Source organism: Aythya ferina, assembly GCF_964211825.1.
Source record: "Aythya ferina genome assembly, chromosome: 11".
Taxonomy (NCBI): domain Eukaryota; kingdom Metazoa; phylum Chordata; class Aves; order Anseriformes; family Anatidae; genus Aythya; species Aythya ferina.
This window is the reverse complement of record NC_140307.1, coordinates 14,958,535-14,975,230: the sequence shown is the minus strand read 5'-3', so window position 1 is coordinate 14,975,230 and position 16,696 is coordinate 14,958,535. Positions and strand designations below refer to the sequence as shown.

Here is a 16,696-nt window from a genome sequence, read left to right as displayed (position 1 = left end):
CTCAAAACTTGTCACAAAGGCTTCACTAAAACTTACTTGTTCACTATAATGTCTAACAACTCTCTTCATCAGTTGGTCTCTCTTGTAGAACTGGTATTTAATTTGAAAGAAAGCCAGTCTGAAAGACAAGTATTGTGCGTTATTGAACATCACACTTCCTCACTTCCATACCTCCTGCCTTTTAAGCGGTCTATTTTTTCCTTCAGATAATCCTGAAACCATATTCCCCAGAAAAGAAGCACAAACATCTTCCCTCCATTCCTCCCTTTCCTAAAAGGCTTTACCCATTTATACTAGTATCAGTCAGCAAAGTTTAACACAGACCTATTTATTAATGTATACTCTAGCTTTTTTTTTTTTTTTTTTTTTCAAAATATTGAAATCATTTGAAAAATCTTTATTAGCTTACTTGAAAATAAGATCATCCACATCTGTTAGAGTAGCTCCAATACTTTTCAACAGTAAATTCAGGGAATGGATGGCTATCATTTCTTGACCCTTATCTGATGCTTCTCCACCAGAAGCCAGAGACAGGCTCAAATGCAACTGTCAAGAAACAATTAGTTAAACAAACCAGTGCTGAAACAGTGTCAAGTGTGTATTTTATTCCCTTTGAAGAAATGTACTATTTGAACAAACATGCTTGAACTCACAATGGTATTGCTTTGATAATGTATGCATTTATATGTATTTTCACATAGAGCAGTGCCAAATTGCCCTATAAAAAATAACTTTGCTTATGTTTACATGTGCAAATATAATAGAAACAAATAAAAGCAGCAGCCCCCTCCTACGTTTAACAGACAGCATGTCTAGATATTTCAGATATATTCAGATTTTATATAGCTTTTTTCAATGTTATAACCATTGATTCCTCCCACTAAGCAATAGTTAAGTGCTGTTTCTACTCTTAGACTACTAGTAAGTTTTTCAATGAGGTATTAAGCTCCAGAGAACATAAAAAAAAAAAAAAAATCACAGTTCCAAAGACACTACGAAGAACTCAATTACCCAAAAGGTTGATCTGAGCACATATTTTACTACAAGGAATTAAGAAGTCATTTATAGCCTTTTATTAACTCAAATTGTCTCTATTACATACCTTAATTGGAGAAATATGAAAAAGCTCAAAGAAGCTCAGCATTGACAAGTCTGTTAAGGAAGACTCCATTAGTTCAGTGTTAAGTGCATCTATGTCTTGCTGAATTAATTTAGACTGTTTTAATACAGAAAAAAAGAAAATGGAACAGAAGGTTATTTCATCAACATACATAATGGCAGAAATAACATAGAAATACGTATATGTTATGCATATATATATATATATATATGAGTAAAAACCAGCAGAACGCATAATCATATCCAAATATAATAAAATTTCTAGCAACTAAAGGGCCAGCACCTCCAAAACTGGAAATGGACTAACTACTTTTGTATAAGAAAAGTAGTATTTCTTTGCCAAATCAGAATTTTAGACAGTACATCTGAAGGTAACATTTCTTAGAAAAAGAAGCTTGTGAGAATGACTCCTATGCACACTAGCGTCAAATGCAAGATGTGATCATTCTGACCAGTATCTGAATAAAAGATTTAAGTCAAAGCCGTAAAAATCACTGTCTTCTGCTCCCTAAAGACGAAAAGCAGAATACACTATGAACACACAGATTAATCAGTTGGAAGACCACTATACCCTACGCTTATTTCATCTAGCACCTGTAACACTTTCTAGCTACAGTTGAAACAACTGTGTCAAACAATTAATGAATCATTACAAGAACAAAATACAGTTATACATAACACAGTATCAGTTTCTCAAAGTTGTCCATTAAAAATACTCAACCCCAAATGTTCAACAAAAATCTCAATGTTTCACTAAGAATTATCTTTAAAAGTCCCTTTACTCACTGTTCTCGAATGCAATATTCACTGAAATATTCAGAGAAATCACATAGGTCCATAAGGATCTATTGTGGTAAAAATTGTTTTCTCCCATACATTACCCTTTGCCTTTCAGCTTCTGGATCTGTGGATGGAGTGAAAAGTTCATTAAGTGCTCCTAAAAAGCCTTGATCAATTTTCAGTGCCATTTCCTGAATAAGAACCATGAAGTATCTAAAACAGGAATAGGAACAGTGTGTATTTGTACACATTCAAATACCACATACTTTTTGTAAGTTTCACTATATAATATGGCGTAGTAGGACTGTCTACAGTATTTACTGTATATTTATAGTTAGGAGAGCTTGCCAGCCACATGAAACTGTGTGTTGCTTTACTGTAGATTATTGCTATCTTAACACTTTGAAAATTTACCTTAAAAATACTAACCATCACCAATTACCTATTATATTTATAATTCTACATGCTCCTTTGGTTATCACTTAAACAGCATATGTATTCCTCTTAGTCAACTGCCTTTCTCCAGACGGCATATTATTAAGTATTTATTTTATTAAAATTCACCGTCCTCAAACATTTTATCAGTATAAGCTAGGTAGAAAAACTTGCATTAGTAACTATCAGTTTATTTTAATCTCACTTCATGGTGCAAGAACTCAAATGAAGACAGACATGTTAAGTACAGAACATATATTTCACAGTAAAACACAGCCTTGAGCTACATTAGAGACTGTATGAGTTGTCTGTTGTTAGAGCACCAAAAAACCCAGCACTATAAAGCAAACAGGCAGACATGCACCTCTGATGCTGTAGTAGAAGGTGCATCATTCCAATTACTTAAGAACTTTTCTACGAGTTTTTTTAACCGGGCCAGTCCTTACTTTCTAAAAGTAAGTTTATTTTAGAATGATGTTTTTTCACTAGAGACATTTAAAACTCAATTCAAGTCAAGAGTGGTTTGGATAAGTCAATTTGACCTTTAAAAATAGGGTTCACTTCTAAAAAGGTTTAAACTCTCTAAGGTAGTACTACAACACACTGCTAAACTCACTTGAATTGCAGAACTTTGCTGTATTCGTTGAATCTAGTGATGACACTGATGTCAATGAACGGTTTTGGTTCTGAATTGAAAAAAAAATATATATATGTAAGTATATATTAAAAAATTTGCCAAGCTACTACCTTCAATATTGAGTAAGGGTGCTATTATTAACAGCTTTTACCTACCTGAATCCAAAGCAATTGACTTGGGAGGGGCCACTGGGTGAAACACAACAGGAAACATCGATCCTGGTAACTGATTATCAACCTAAAATTATTGCATAATTACAGCCATGTTTTAATGACACAATAATCAAGGACCATTTTAATCAAAAACCACTGCAGTTTTAGAAGGCCCGAGATTTATTTTTTTTTAAATGAACGGTGGTCAAGAAGAATGTCATTCACATTTTGGGGGAAGGAGAAAGTGAGAAAGATTTCGCTGAAATTATTTCAGGATGTTACCTGTTTACTTGTAAAGGGTCAGATGGTTGTGGGATGCTTACAGAGATTCATTTAGAGGGTCTGAAACTGATGGTATATGTTGACTCAGTAAAAAAGTCAACAGTGAAAAAAGTAGCGCACTTTAATTCACTGTTAAACTCTCACACACTGATATATTACTGGATACTGGTTTTGAAGATTTGGATGTCTCTTGTCTACCTACCACGAGACAGATTGCTTTTCTACACTAAGAGGTCTGAATCTCTAGGTACACTACCTAGAACATGGTGTTACATGATAATATACAAGCTATGGTCAATACATTTTGAAAAAGGTTCTTGTTTTTTCCTTCTTCTAAAAACAGCAAAAAATGTGTTTTTCATGATAGCACCCTGCTTTACAGTAAACCACAATTTTATGTAATTTTTTCCATTTGAAATGAAATAATGGAATGCACTACTTTCCCACAAATGAGTATTCATAGCATTTTTACTACCCTGACATCAGAGAGCCAAGAACCACATGCATAAGATTCGGAGATGCCTCTTCATGCACATAAATTAATAAAATAAAAATCTGAAGTTTTTAGTATGTAGAACATGATGAAAGATGTTACCTGCAACCAATATAGTTGTGCTCGTAAGCTTCTTTGGTGAGGTGACTGTTTGAATTCAACCTGAATTCCTGACAGGAAGCTACGTCGGATGCTACATCTAACTGGGAGACGCATTTCCATTGGAACTTTACTAAAATTCACCTGGTAATAATCAGAAAGCAGAGCTGATGTATCATTTAATTAAGCCTTAGGATAAAGAAAAACACATTACTAGTAACACCTGGACTTCCATTACTTCATGATACCATTAATTACTGAAATAACTCTCATCAAGTATTCACATAGAAAAGAAAGAAAATCACAAGTTAGTTTGAGAAGCGTGTTACATTGCAATTTCACTTGTTCAAATCAAGTACCTCTGTGTCATAATAACAGTAAAAACTAATTCATGAGTTATCTCACACTGGTACAATTACAAATGTTTACATTCAACTGTTCCCAGTTGATGTTTCTAACCTGATCCCAAAACATGATCTGGTACTTACTAATAAAACTATGGAAAATAATTCAACATTGCCTCAGTATTACCTCAAAACAAGATATTCCGTATAGAGTATGAAAATATTCCAACAAAGTTTTCTGTTCATTTTGTGTTTTTCTTATTCTTAATTAGCAACACAGAAGTCTGTTTTCACTGTTGTTCACATACTGCAGTCATTTAAATACTGAAACTCAAATCATACCTCAGTATTGTTGTCTAGTTTTTGCCAACCTGGACCTTGGAAAGAACTCTTAGAAAGATATTTTTGATAAGCTTGTTCCAACAGGTTTATTTGTTTTTGATTCAATGGTTTCCATTTCTGCTTCAGTTTCTGTTCCCAAACAACACCAGAGCTGCAGGAAATACAAGAAGGTTACAATTTAAAAGTACTTAAGCCTTTCTTATGCACACAAACCATGTGAAAAGATATAATCCTCATTTTTCAGGCTTGAACAAAATACTACTTCTTTTTCTATAGAAGCTAAGAAATAGAGCAATTATATCCCAATTATTCATATTGCACAATAGGAATAAAGGCAGAAATTAATTTTGCTTAAGAGGCTCCACTTATACTGATCTCATGGGAAAGACATTTACCACCAATTCAACTGTACAGCTAGAATTACAATTGACTGTCAAATTTTGATTATTCAAAGGCGTTTTTAGGCTTCTATATGCAGTACCTAGTAATTCCTATGTAAGAGATTTCTTTTTTATTTTCATTGTTAACAAGAGAAAGTCCAAGACTATGAATTGACAAGTTTATTTCTTGATCAGGTTGCTCCATCTCTTCTGCTTGTAATGCTTTGGAAACTAATGCAACATCATCTGTGAATAGCAGCACTCGTTGGCGTCCATCCAGGAAAGAAACCCAGTGTATCTGAGTATTTGCATTATATGGAAATTGGCCACATTCATCCTGTATTGGAAAAAATATATATATACTTGTATAGGTATATTACAGGAATAATATTGCTGTATGTATATAAACAAGTTTACTGGCACACATGCAAAATAAAGAAACAAAATAGTAATTTTTTGTTTATTCTGTTTACTTTATCATGCTGATTTAGTGCAATGTTGTATTCCAAGCATTGGCAAGAAGGGTGTGGGATTTTTGGTTTGTTTTGGTTTTGTTTTTCCTTTTGAAGTGTAGGCATTTCAGCAATAATTGCAGATGAGAAGAACACTGGCAATGATTAGGGAACAAAGTCTTCACAGTGAAAGAAATGACCTATAATATTAGGTCATGTGAGTAGAATTAATTAAATCACATACCACAAAGGTGTAAAAATGGTTAATGATTTTAAGAAGTTCTGCATTTTGAATGCAGAGATTTCTTGTTTGTTAATTTGTGAGTCAAAACAGAGATAGTTAAAATCCATTCCTCAGAAGGCCAAAGTAGTCATGTATGTTATCATAATGATATTACAAGGAAAACAGTTTTAATGCAAACTGAAACCGTCTTAAAATACATGTAAAAATTCCGACTCAAGAAAGTGCCTATACAGTAAGTGCTCACTTCCCCATTCCTTAACAAAATACTTGCTCAGTCTTATCCTAGATTTACCACTCCTTTTAGTTGTTCTCCCCTCTCCCTTCACTCATTTTCCAACTTGATCATTGCTCGCTCTTGTGCCTGCAGTTCAGATCTTGGCCTGTTTTAATAGTGTGAGCTACAACCACGAAAATAGCTCTCACTGAGAAACTTGTTTTTTTACTCCATGCAAACGTTTCCCATAGAAGGCTACACTCACAACCAGTTAGGGTTTTTCTCCAGCTCTAAATAACTATTTAAGCTGAATGCAGCACTGCTAGAGAAGTGATCTATTAGTCATCCACAGTATTATTTGGATACTTCTAGGGTTCAAATTCTATTTTTCTTTGATATCCACAAAAATCATGTTGAAAACACAGGCTGGAGGTTGTATGAAATCCGGCAGTTAGTTAATCTAAATACCTAAAATCTTACTACTTGAGATTAGACTCAAAAAATTCCTGCAGGACAAGACAGAGATGAGAAGTTACTAAAGAAGCTTTCTCTTGGAAAATTTTTGGACTTATTATAGTCCTAGACCAGTTCAAGTATTTACTTCTCCCCTTCTGAGATTTACCTTCAGTAGGTCATGTTCACCAAAATTTTGGGAGTAGCCCCAAGTCAATTTTCTTGTTTTGGTTGGATCTGTCCATGCAAACAGACATACTTGCTTTGGTTTCAACTCCATTTCCTCTTGTAATCCACTGCAGTTAGGAAAAAAAGAATAATAGTAAGAAAGACAATAGGATTTGCTGTTTAAGACTACTGCTTTAAGTGATACAGATCATGGCACTGTATACTCCACTACTACAGCTTCTTAGGGGTGAAGCATGAAAGGTCTAGGCTACCAGCTCCAAACAAGCCCAACTATAGCTACACTGCCCATGAACTATGATCTATCTATACTACTACTTTACTCTTTCCACTTTCTCAAGCTTTAAGGACTGACTAAAAGCAGGAAAAAAATACTTCAAAAGTGTATGATATTTTTTTAATGGTACCTTTCACCATAATGTTAAAATAGAACTACTTTCTGCTCAAAGCATATCTACTAGTTAAACAACTAATGACGAATTGTTTCTTTCACATACCTCTGTTTGTATCTGAGGGAGTCCCATGAAGTATGGTTAACAATTAGAGCTGGAGCAGCTCCTTCATGGTAATCTGAGAAGTTTATAAGAGTAGAATGCTCAGACACATTCACATCTACCAATAAGCCCCCATTCTGAAGAGAAAGTTAGAGAGAAATTTCATTATTTGTTCTATACATAAACTCAAGTTAGAACAGACTGAATTATTACTTTTATATCTGTCTTCCATAGGTCTTTCACAAATGAAAAAAAGGAAACAATCTTCATTATCTAGTAGCAGTAACCTCAAACGTTTAGGTCAGTGGCATAATTAAGACACTAGGAGTATTCACAAGCTATCTGTAGGTTTAACTTAATTCAAAAATTAGATTCCAATTATTAAAAAAAAATCACTTTAAAAATTAGATGCATAACATTTTTAAAATTACTTTATTCAGTAAGTTCAGTAAAAACTATAGCCAGACATTCCCTTCTATTTACATTATAAAAATGAAAGTTAGGTTTAAAAGTCTAGACAACTGTACCAAAGTTCTTAAAGGTATGACAAGAATGATTGTTAACAAAGCAATCAATGCACAGAAAAATTCTATTGATGAAACCTCCCAATAAATCACATCAACGCTTTCTTTTAATGGCTTTCAAGATAAATAAATACAAATAAAATACACAAATACACTTAAATAAAATACAGAAGTGTGCCAACAGAACTCTAAATCAATGTAGATGTCTTGCTCTAAAAACAACCTTTCCAGCTGCTTCAGCAAACTTGGAGAGATAAGTTATCTTCACCATCATTTGTATCTCAGCAAATTATGAGAAGCATTATCTCCAAAGGTTTATCTGAACATGCCATCATTACATACACATTCCCGAATACTAGGAGAGGTTAAATTCACAAAGAATTAAGATTTTACTAACACAGCACTCGAGGTGCGGCCTCACCAGAGCCGAGTACAGGGGGACAATCACCTCCCTAGCCCTGCTGGCCACACTGCTTCTTATACAAGCCAGGATGCCGTTGGCCTTCTTGGCCACCTGAGCACACTGCTGGCTCATATTCAGCCGACTATCCACCATCACTCCCAGGTCCTTCTCTGCCTGGCAGCTTTCCAACCACTCCTCTCCCAGCCTGTAGCTCTGCTTGGGGTTGTTGCGCCCCAGGTGCAGGACCCGGCACTTGGCCTTGTTGAACTTCATGCAGTTGACCTCAGCCCATCGGTGCAGCCTATCCAGATCCTCCTGCAGAGCCTTCCTACCCTCGAGCAGATCGACACACGCACCTAACTTGGTGTCATCTGCCAACTTACTGAGGGTGCACTCAATGCCCTCGTCCACATCATCGATGAAGATATTAAAGAGGACCGGCCCCAGCACCGAGCCCTGGGGGACGCCACTAGTGACCGGCCTCCAACTGGATTTGACTCCATTCACGGCGACTCTTTGGGCCCGGCTATCCAGCCAGTTTCTAACCCAACAAAGCGTGTGTCAGTCCAAGCCACGAGCAGCCAGTTTCTCGAGGAGAATGCTGTGGGAAACAGTGTCAAAAGCCAACCAGTGTCCTGAACAGCTCTAAGTCTGCCCTCTAGAAGTCTAAGACAGCAGTTTTATTGGTCTATTTTTGACTTCACCAAAAATAGAGAACTCTACCATTTCATGGCCACTCTGCCCAAGATGGTTTCCAACCACCACATCTCCCAACAGTCCTTCCCTGTTTTTGAATAGAAGGTCCAGTGGGACACCTCCCCTGGCAGACTCACTCACCAGCTGCCTCAGGAATCTTCCACCCTCTCCAGAAACCTCCTAGACTGCTGCCTCTGAGCTGTATTGCATTTCCAGGATATATCTGGGAAGTTGAAGTCCCCCACAAGGACAAGACCCGACAATTTCACAACTTTTGCCATTATAGTATATCATTTTTAATTTAATAGTGCGAGAGCTGTTCAGCTTCCTATAAGCTTGTCAAACCTAGATCATCTTCACTGAAAACTGTGAAAACCCTGAGAATACTGTCAACTTGATTCACAGCCCTTTTTTTTTTTTTTTTTTTTAATGGAAGCCCTTTTTTTTTTTTTTAATTGTACTAAAGTGCAATGCACGACAACCTTAAAGTACAAGGCTTCCATCTCAATCAACTTGGGGAATCAAGCTGTACTAAGTTCAATTGCACAAAACTAAATTAGAGTATTAAAAATGGACCACACAAAGTCATAGTCTCACCAATTCTTCCAGCCTCAGCAGAGTACCATTATCTGGGGTTTTAAACAGGAATGGTTTGGATGAGCTTTTATAGCCAACTACTCTTACACAAAGTTGACCGGATGAGTTTTCAGGCCAGAATGGAAGACACTATAAAACAAGAAATAAGCACTTGAACCATTTGAATAGGTTTAATATAGTAAACAGTAGTAAATAGTCTTGCACAAGACACCTATTCAGATGCCCCAGTTGTCACTCTCATCTCTAACAGATATAACAAGTAAAATTAGTAAATTATGTAAATGTTGCCCTGAGATGTGTGAAGCATCCACATCACACCAGCAGAGAAGATGGAGCATTTATAGAAACCTTATTTTCTTAGGTGACAGCTAGAGACCAGCTATTCGTCTATGATAATGCTCAAAGGAAGCAAACAGAAATATTACCTCCGAAGTTGATATATAATTCCATTTGTTAGTCGGCAAAGAGCCATTAGGACCAATTTCTCCAACTTCTAGTTCCAGAGAAGATTTGTTTGCTATTGTGTAGAATGGAGTGAACGTAACTATCCTGGTAAGGTTAAAACTACTCATTTTGATGCTAACTCCAACCTGTTGAACAAGGACAATTTGATCAAACAATTAACATGAAGATTCAAAGAAAAGTCAGAATGGAAGTAAAGGAAAGCCAACATGACAGTAAATAAAAAGGCTAACAGAATACTCCTGTTCTGAACACCTGCAATAACAGGACAAAGAAGCATGCAGTAAAATGTGGTGCACTATGCAGCATTAGCACAACGGTAAACAAACAGTTTTAGCTGTAGTATGAGTACCAGCTTAGCAGGGAAAAATCCAACAGGAACACCTCTGATGTAAATCAAGGCAACCTAAAATGATCATATCATAAGAAATCAATTTAAAAGTACATGGAAATGAAGTTCTACACTATTACTCAGAGCTGTGCTTCCAACAGCAGAATAAATTGCAATTTTTATTCTGCTTAGCTCTGGAGATTATTTTAAAGAAAGATGGCCATTGTTTACAGTGAGGCTTTAAACAATCCCAAACACTTACGAGTTTAGAACATGAACTCTTTTGTCTTCACTATCAAGGTTAGTGTATTTTCCAACAACCTAATAGTAGACATTTGTTATGTGAAACACAATGACAAATCATACTGGAATTTCTGTTGGTGAAACTACTTGTCACCAGACACAGATCTTAAATATTTCCACGATTTAAAAGCAGCGTAAGTAGTGAAACAAAGGCCTCAAAATGAAGAAAATAAAGGAATCAAGACAGAAGTGCCTAAAAAGACCCCACAAAACACATCAGAGCTTTCTTACCAGATAGTCCATGTTATTAGCTGAACATTTGACACATCCATAGCTTCCTACAGTATCAAGGGAAAAGCTACTGGACCATGCACTTGTTGAAATACATAACTGGATCTGCACACACAAAAAAAAAAAAAAAGGACATGGACATGGAAAATGATTCAATAAATTAATTTTAAAGTTCATGCATTATGGAGTGCTTCTATATCACATGTAGCAGTATTAAAAAGACATTTAAGTGCTTTTAAAACCTTCTATAACTTATGATAAGCTTAAGCATGTAGTATCATTATTCATATTCTCATTTGTTAGTCTATGCTTGATGTCTGGGAAAAATCTAACAATAAAGGTAGTAACAGTATATGGTTACTGAGAGCAAACACAATGATGGAAAAAAATACAATTTTGTAGTGCTTTACAAACTGGAAGGGGAAGTGGAATGAAAAGAATCAAAGTAACACCTTGTCAAGACTGTTTCTTCAACTGCTTCCATTACTGCTGGGTGAAAAAAATACAACAAAATGGAAAGAGGAGTCACATTACAAAGAAAAAAAATTATATCTTTTGCCACAGTACTCTTCATTTGACCATGAAAATACTATGCTAAAACAATATAAAAGAAGTATGGTTTAACATTGGACAGATTATTTACATTGTGCATGTTAAATGTCAAAGCACCTAGGTGATTAAGACAAGTCTGTGATTTTTCTTCATTCACTGGAACATACCTCCCCAGGTGTATTTACTTCCATCTTGCATATGTTCATTAAATTCCTCTACCAGATGGAAGAATTTTCTGGGAGGTAAGCTGGGAGGGTACCCACTGATTGTTCAAGACCTACCCACTTTATATGGTCACCCAGCTTCCAAACTTAGACAAAATTCTCCTGAGGGTGTAGATGGAATGGAATGGGAAGGGCAGCTCAGTTTTCAGCTTCAAAGCAGAATTTTAATAGCACTACCACCATCATCTAAAATAACCATACCTTATTTTTACTAAAAATATTTTTCTTTTTAAAGGAGAATAAAACAATATCTCTGTAATCCGCTGGATGTTTCACATGAATGTCTTCAGCTCGATATTGGAGAACACGGGAAGTCTTGTTGATTATCCAATATGGACTGAACACAGACAAGATCATACGGCTTCCGATTCTCCTGGTGTGTATGTAAATGTCCACTGTCATCGCTTTTGCGGAATCAGAGGTGAAACACACTGGAAAAAATTCAGGCATCCCATCATGAATTCGAAAATGTCCATTCCAGTTTTTGCCTTGATATTTTATCAAGACAAGCTCCATTATTTCCTGATCGATTCTGGAATTAAATACGTCTGCAGCACTGCCTTCTAGCAAGTCACGGGCTTCTGCTGTTCCCTGTAGTAAAAATTGTAAGGAACAAATTAAGCTTTTAACATGTAAAATGTGCGTATTCACAAAACAGCATTTTTCTTGTCTTTCAGGGTACTTGTGCTTCATTTTAGTATCATATATCCCAACTTCCAATCACTTTCATTTGAGCCCAATCCTATGAATCACCTAAGGTCAATTGCACTCTCTTGCAGGACTGTAAAGACTAAAAATTCTAGATTTCAGGAATACAAATGAGTTCCAATGTATCCCCTGTCCTTGTTCCCTCCTTCCTCCATGACTTCCAGTAGATTTTGGCAATGAGTTCTCATTTCCGTGGCAATGTTACTAGGTGCAATACTGATTTTTTTTCTGCTGCAAATGCACAGCCAAGACATTTCACATGAAACAACGCACAAGACAGGAATCCGGCAGCTGTGCCATACCGCTGGGTACCACAGCTCTCCTTAGAGAACAGCACCTCAGAACAGCAGCTTTCCTCATTTTAGCTAAAAAAAAAAAAAACAGTGTATCATACCATACTGAGCAGTGGCCAGGCTTTGTTAGTTGATGGACATAAAGACTATAAGCTCACCTACAGATGAAGTTACTTCAGAAACCGACTTGAATTACTGGTTTATTTAAGGCAATGGCACACTGTTCTACATTCTTTGACTTTGGTTACTGAAGTGGAATGAAGGGAAGGAAAATTGGTAATAGTGCTCTTACTATAGCAGACAGAAGCAAAAGGATGATCTAAAGGAATGTGACAGCCAGTTGTGTGACCAGGACAAAAAAGAACAAACTAGGATGATAGTTGCAGATCCTCATACTATTTCTATTTACCAGAATCATTCAGCTTTTTCTGTGAAAACGTGTGTTAGAAACACAAGATACTAGAAGTAGATCAAGAACATCTGCATAGGATTCTGCAAAGAAATCCTCTGATTTGTGCAATGGAGGCCTCACAGTAGCACTCAATATACTAAGAGTCAGTGTTGGAATGGAGACCAGTTGTCTTTCTACATAGAAGAAAAGCACCTGTACTTTCAGGCTTATTTTCCTTATATCTTTCCCTGTGAAACAAAAGCTATCCTGCAATATATGAACAGGGTCTCAGAAGGATTTAGGAGGTAGACCAATCCAATACAGGATTAATATTTCAGGAGCAAAGTGAAACTGGCAAAGTAGATCCAAAGGAAAAATAACTAATCCCCCAAACTCCCAGGGCTAATCCATCAACCAACTTTGTAATTTACAAAAGAAAATACAATAAACAGCATTCAGTATCTTCTACACTACTTTCACCTCCTGTTCGAAGTGTATGCGAATCTTCATTAAAATCAAGGAAAGCATTTCAAAACAGAAACACAGAATAACCTACCTCAAGTAAATATCTCAAGGAGTACGGCAGAAGATTCCTCACAGTCAGAGTAGGATAAAGGTGGATAATGTAGGCAGGATCCCACTCCTCTCCAGATGCTGAAATAAAATTTAGTTGATCGGGTACGGCTGTTGAGCTGACTATTAGAGGCAAAAAATTCATCTCAGTGGCTGGGCACTGTAACAAGCACTTCACTTCATTGCTTCTATGTAGCTCTTCTCTCCAGGCAATGTAAGTCGTGGACTCTCTGAATTGACCCTCTAATGTTCCTGTTGGTCGAACATATAAATGACACCTACGGCAAAAGAACAGAACAGGTACATACGATATCCTTGCATCGACAGCTACCATCACCCATCTGAAAGCAATTGCTGACTTTCTGGAAGGTTTTTGCAAGCACACTGTGTAATTACCTAATAAAGACAGTTTTGTTTGTTGGATTTTTATTTTGTTTTACCCAACCAGGAAGTGTTCCAACTACAAATTTAAGTTTCTACAATAATGCTATATTTGTGTATCAGTCTTGCAAACAATAGCCCTATAGAACAGAAAGGAACATACCTATATGAATGTAAAGGAACATGAAATTCCTCCTCTGGCTTAGATACGCCAATCGGCTCCAGCGATCTGGAGTCCCTATCCAGTTTATAGATTATAAATGGGATGGAGAAATGGTTCTTGATCTAAGATGAAAAAGCATAACCTTTCATTACATTTGTTTGGTACTCATTTCTAAAAGAAAATATATGAATAGCAAAAAGGAAGAAAAATAGTAGATTTAATCATTCACCTGGACAATAGACTTAAACACATCTTAGTGACAAATACAATTCTGAAGGAGAACGACATGCAAGCATACAAGAAGACTATGCTTCCTTATAAATTCTATGAATTGAAAAACATGCTTAAAATGCATTTAAAATAAACCACAAACGATGTATGTATTCCAAACTCCGTGTTCTGGATATTAAAAAGCTAAACAAAGAGTTATTTACAACAAAAAACTAACTTTTCATCTCCCAGAAAAAAAATGTGTACAGTATACACAAAAAATAGTTTAACAAATACAGTACATTACTTAGTACTTTTCCCAAAAGCTAATTAAAGGCAAATTACTATCTTAAAAAAAAAAAAAAAAAAAAAAAAGTAAGAAAAGCCAAGTCTCTCAGAAGAAAGAATATTTATTTCAGGTTTTATTTTGTTTACCTGCAGAGGAGATCGTACGCTAACAACCTTGTTTCCTTCTGTAGCATCTATCTGGACAATAATAGAGTCTGTACGATCAACAAGAAGGCTTTTAATGTTGTACAGTCGCCGCCCTGGTTTGGCAATGGGAATGTTTACCACTTCATTGTATCCTTGAAGTTCTAATCCATAAAAATACACGTGTTAATTGTGCAAAACATAAATCACATTACCATTTTTAAGAATTGAACAATATTTATGTTTCTCTAGACTCGGCAATAATTGTCAAAGTTGCCCTCTGGCAAAAACAACTTTAAGTGGCATTTGAGCACAAGGGAAAACTGAAGCTTAAAGGAAGAAAACTCGAAGATCTTAACTTTCCATAATGTCATTTTATGATGAATAGGTTATTTTTTTAAGTTGACAACTGCAACACTGAGCATTATCTTTTCATCACAGCCAAGTATCTTCATAAGGAATTGGAAAGAAAGGGGGAAAAAATTATGTATGAGGAGTTATTGTGTCCTGTGCCCCTAGGAATATTCTCTAGCAAAGCTGGAAATACAGAATATTCATAAATGCTCTAAGCAAAATAACTAACTACAAAAAAAAAAAAAAAAAAAAGGGGTAGTAAGGATGCTGAGAAATTAAGATCCTGTTTAACAGGAGTTGGAACCCACAAGCCTATGTCTCAGGAGTCTTTAAGATGATCTATCAATGACTACACTAAAGCATCTTCCATTTTGTTCAAGGAGGTAGGAAAAATACTGTACTTTTCATTCTCTGGAAAACTGGGCAGAATAAATTTTGCATCATTTTAAGAAGCCAGCAGTAGCTGGTTTTAGTTTGTTTTCAATTGCTATCAGTACTTGGAAGTAGTTTCAACATAACATAGTTCACCCTAAATTTTAATTACATTGAATTTAACCATGCTGACTCCCCCATTTTTCCCATTCTCAATGTAGAGCAACATGCCATGTTCCCTATTACAATACCTAAATTTAAAGAGAAGATGGAACTCTCTTGCCGATGCAACGTAGACAGCTTTCCTTGTTGAGGAGCTTCAAAAACTGAGTATTCTAGTTCCATGTTCTGGCCACTTTCTACAAGGTTCGCATTTGCTTTTTCAACTGAATTAACAATCCGAAAACTGGAGCTAGGAAGCACTTTGAGAGGAACACCCAGGGCATTTTTCACTATGAAAGGAGCCGTGTCTTTAAAGGAATAGTCAAACGTGGATGCAGTCCCTTCTGAAAATGCCTGCAGTGAAGAACATCCATAATTAAATTAATATAATAACGAGTATGTAACCATAAGTAAATATTGAATATATATATAAATAAAACTCCCTATATACACACTATATATAGATAGATATCTATAGTAATACTTCAGAGAAGCTAAGTTTAATTATGTGCGATTTCCCTGTTCTGTAGCTAACAGCAAATGATATCATGCTAATTATTCATACTCCTTCCTCATAGGGATATTTTCGTTGTTGTTGGAGAGTTGTAAGAGAAAACTAAAAGATATGGTACACCAAATTCACAAACACATTCACCATGCACATACTTAGTACTTAACCACAACATAAGCTTACTAACGTGTTTTATTACACAGAAGTAGTATTAACTGACCCCTGACCCCCCCCCCCCCAATACACTTGCTTAGAGAATGCTTGTTCATTTAAAATTTAAAACAATTGGGAGTGAGAAAGATTCTGTACAAATGACTTGATATAGTCACCAAAATTTCTTCTCCCACTAAAAAAAAAAAATAAAATAAAAGCTTTGGACACTCAGAAGTGTGCACATTACCAAAAGAAAAAATAAGGAAAAAAGAATTAAAAAACATGGAACTTTCTACTTTTACAGTTTAACAGCCAACCCTAAAACGCACACTCTTCTTAGTGTTCTACTATGGAACAAGTCTTACAAAGAAGCAGCAAGCTGAATGAAAATAAAGCCCTCCAATAAACACAGATGTTTCTTACAATCCATCTTCTGACATATTAACAGAAATTTACCTCCCTCCACCACCTTTTTTTTTTTTTTTTTACCCCTAAAGGGCTATCAGAGTAAAACTCCTGCTAGGTAACATTTTCCCCAGGACTCTAAAACAATCACTAGCTTGA

At 35.8% G+C, this 16,696-nt stretch overlaps 1 protein-coding gene across 3 annotated transcripts in view; it reads right to left on the bottom strand.

Moving 5' to 3' along the window:
- VPS13C (vacuolar protein sorting 13 homolog C) overlaps window positions 1-16,696 on the bottom strand; it is a 90,104-nt gene that overhangs the window by 16,079 nt on the left and 57,329 nt on the right. For all 3 annotated transcript variants that reach the window (XM_084531649.1, XM_084531650.1, XM_084531651.1), the window contains 19 exons: window positions 15,558-15,822; window positions 14,584-14,744; window positions 13,939-14,060; window positions 13,378-13,672; window positions 11,631-12,020; window positions 10,654-10,758; window positions 9,752-9,916; window positions 9,327-9,455; window positions 7,110-7,243; window positions 6,596-6,722; window positions 5,165-5,400; window positions 4,684-4,834; window positions 4,001-4,141; window positions 3,127-3,208; window positions 2,951-3,020; window positions 2,001-2,112; window positions 1,103-1,216; window positions 410-546; window positions 37-118 (listed from right to left, as the gene is read on the bottom strand). In XM_084531649.1, the coding sequence (XP_084387775.1) occupies window positions 37-118; window positions 410-546; window positions 1,103-1,216; window positions 2,001-2,112; window positions 2,951-3,020; window positions 3,127-3,208; window positions 4,001-4,141; window positions 4,684-4,834; window positions 5,165-5,400; window positions 6,596-6,722; window positions 7,110-7,243; window positions 9,327-9,455; window positions 9,752-9,916; window positions 10,654-10,758; window positions 11,631-12,020; window positions 13,378-13,672; window positions 13,939-14,060; window positions 14,584-14,744; window positions 15,558-15,822 (3,018 nt within the window). The remainder of the gene's footprint in view (window positions 1-36; window positions 119-409; window positions 547-1,102; window positions 1,217-2,000; window positions 2,113-2,950; window positions 3,021-3,126; window positions 3,209-4,000; window positions 4,142-4,683; window positions 4,835-5,164; window positions 5,401-6,595; window positions 6,723-7,109; window positions 7,244-9,326; window positions 9,456-9,751; window positions 9,917-10,653; window positions 10,759-11,630; window positions 12,021-13,377; window positions 13,673-13,938; window positions 14,061-14,583; window positions 14,745-15,557; window positions 15,823-16,696) is intronic.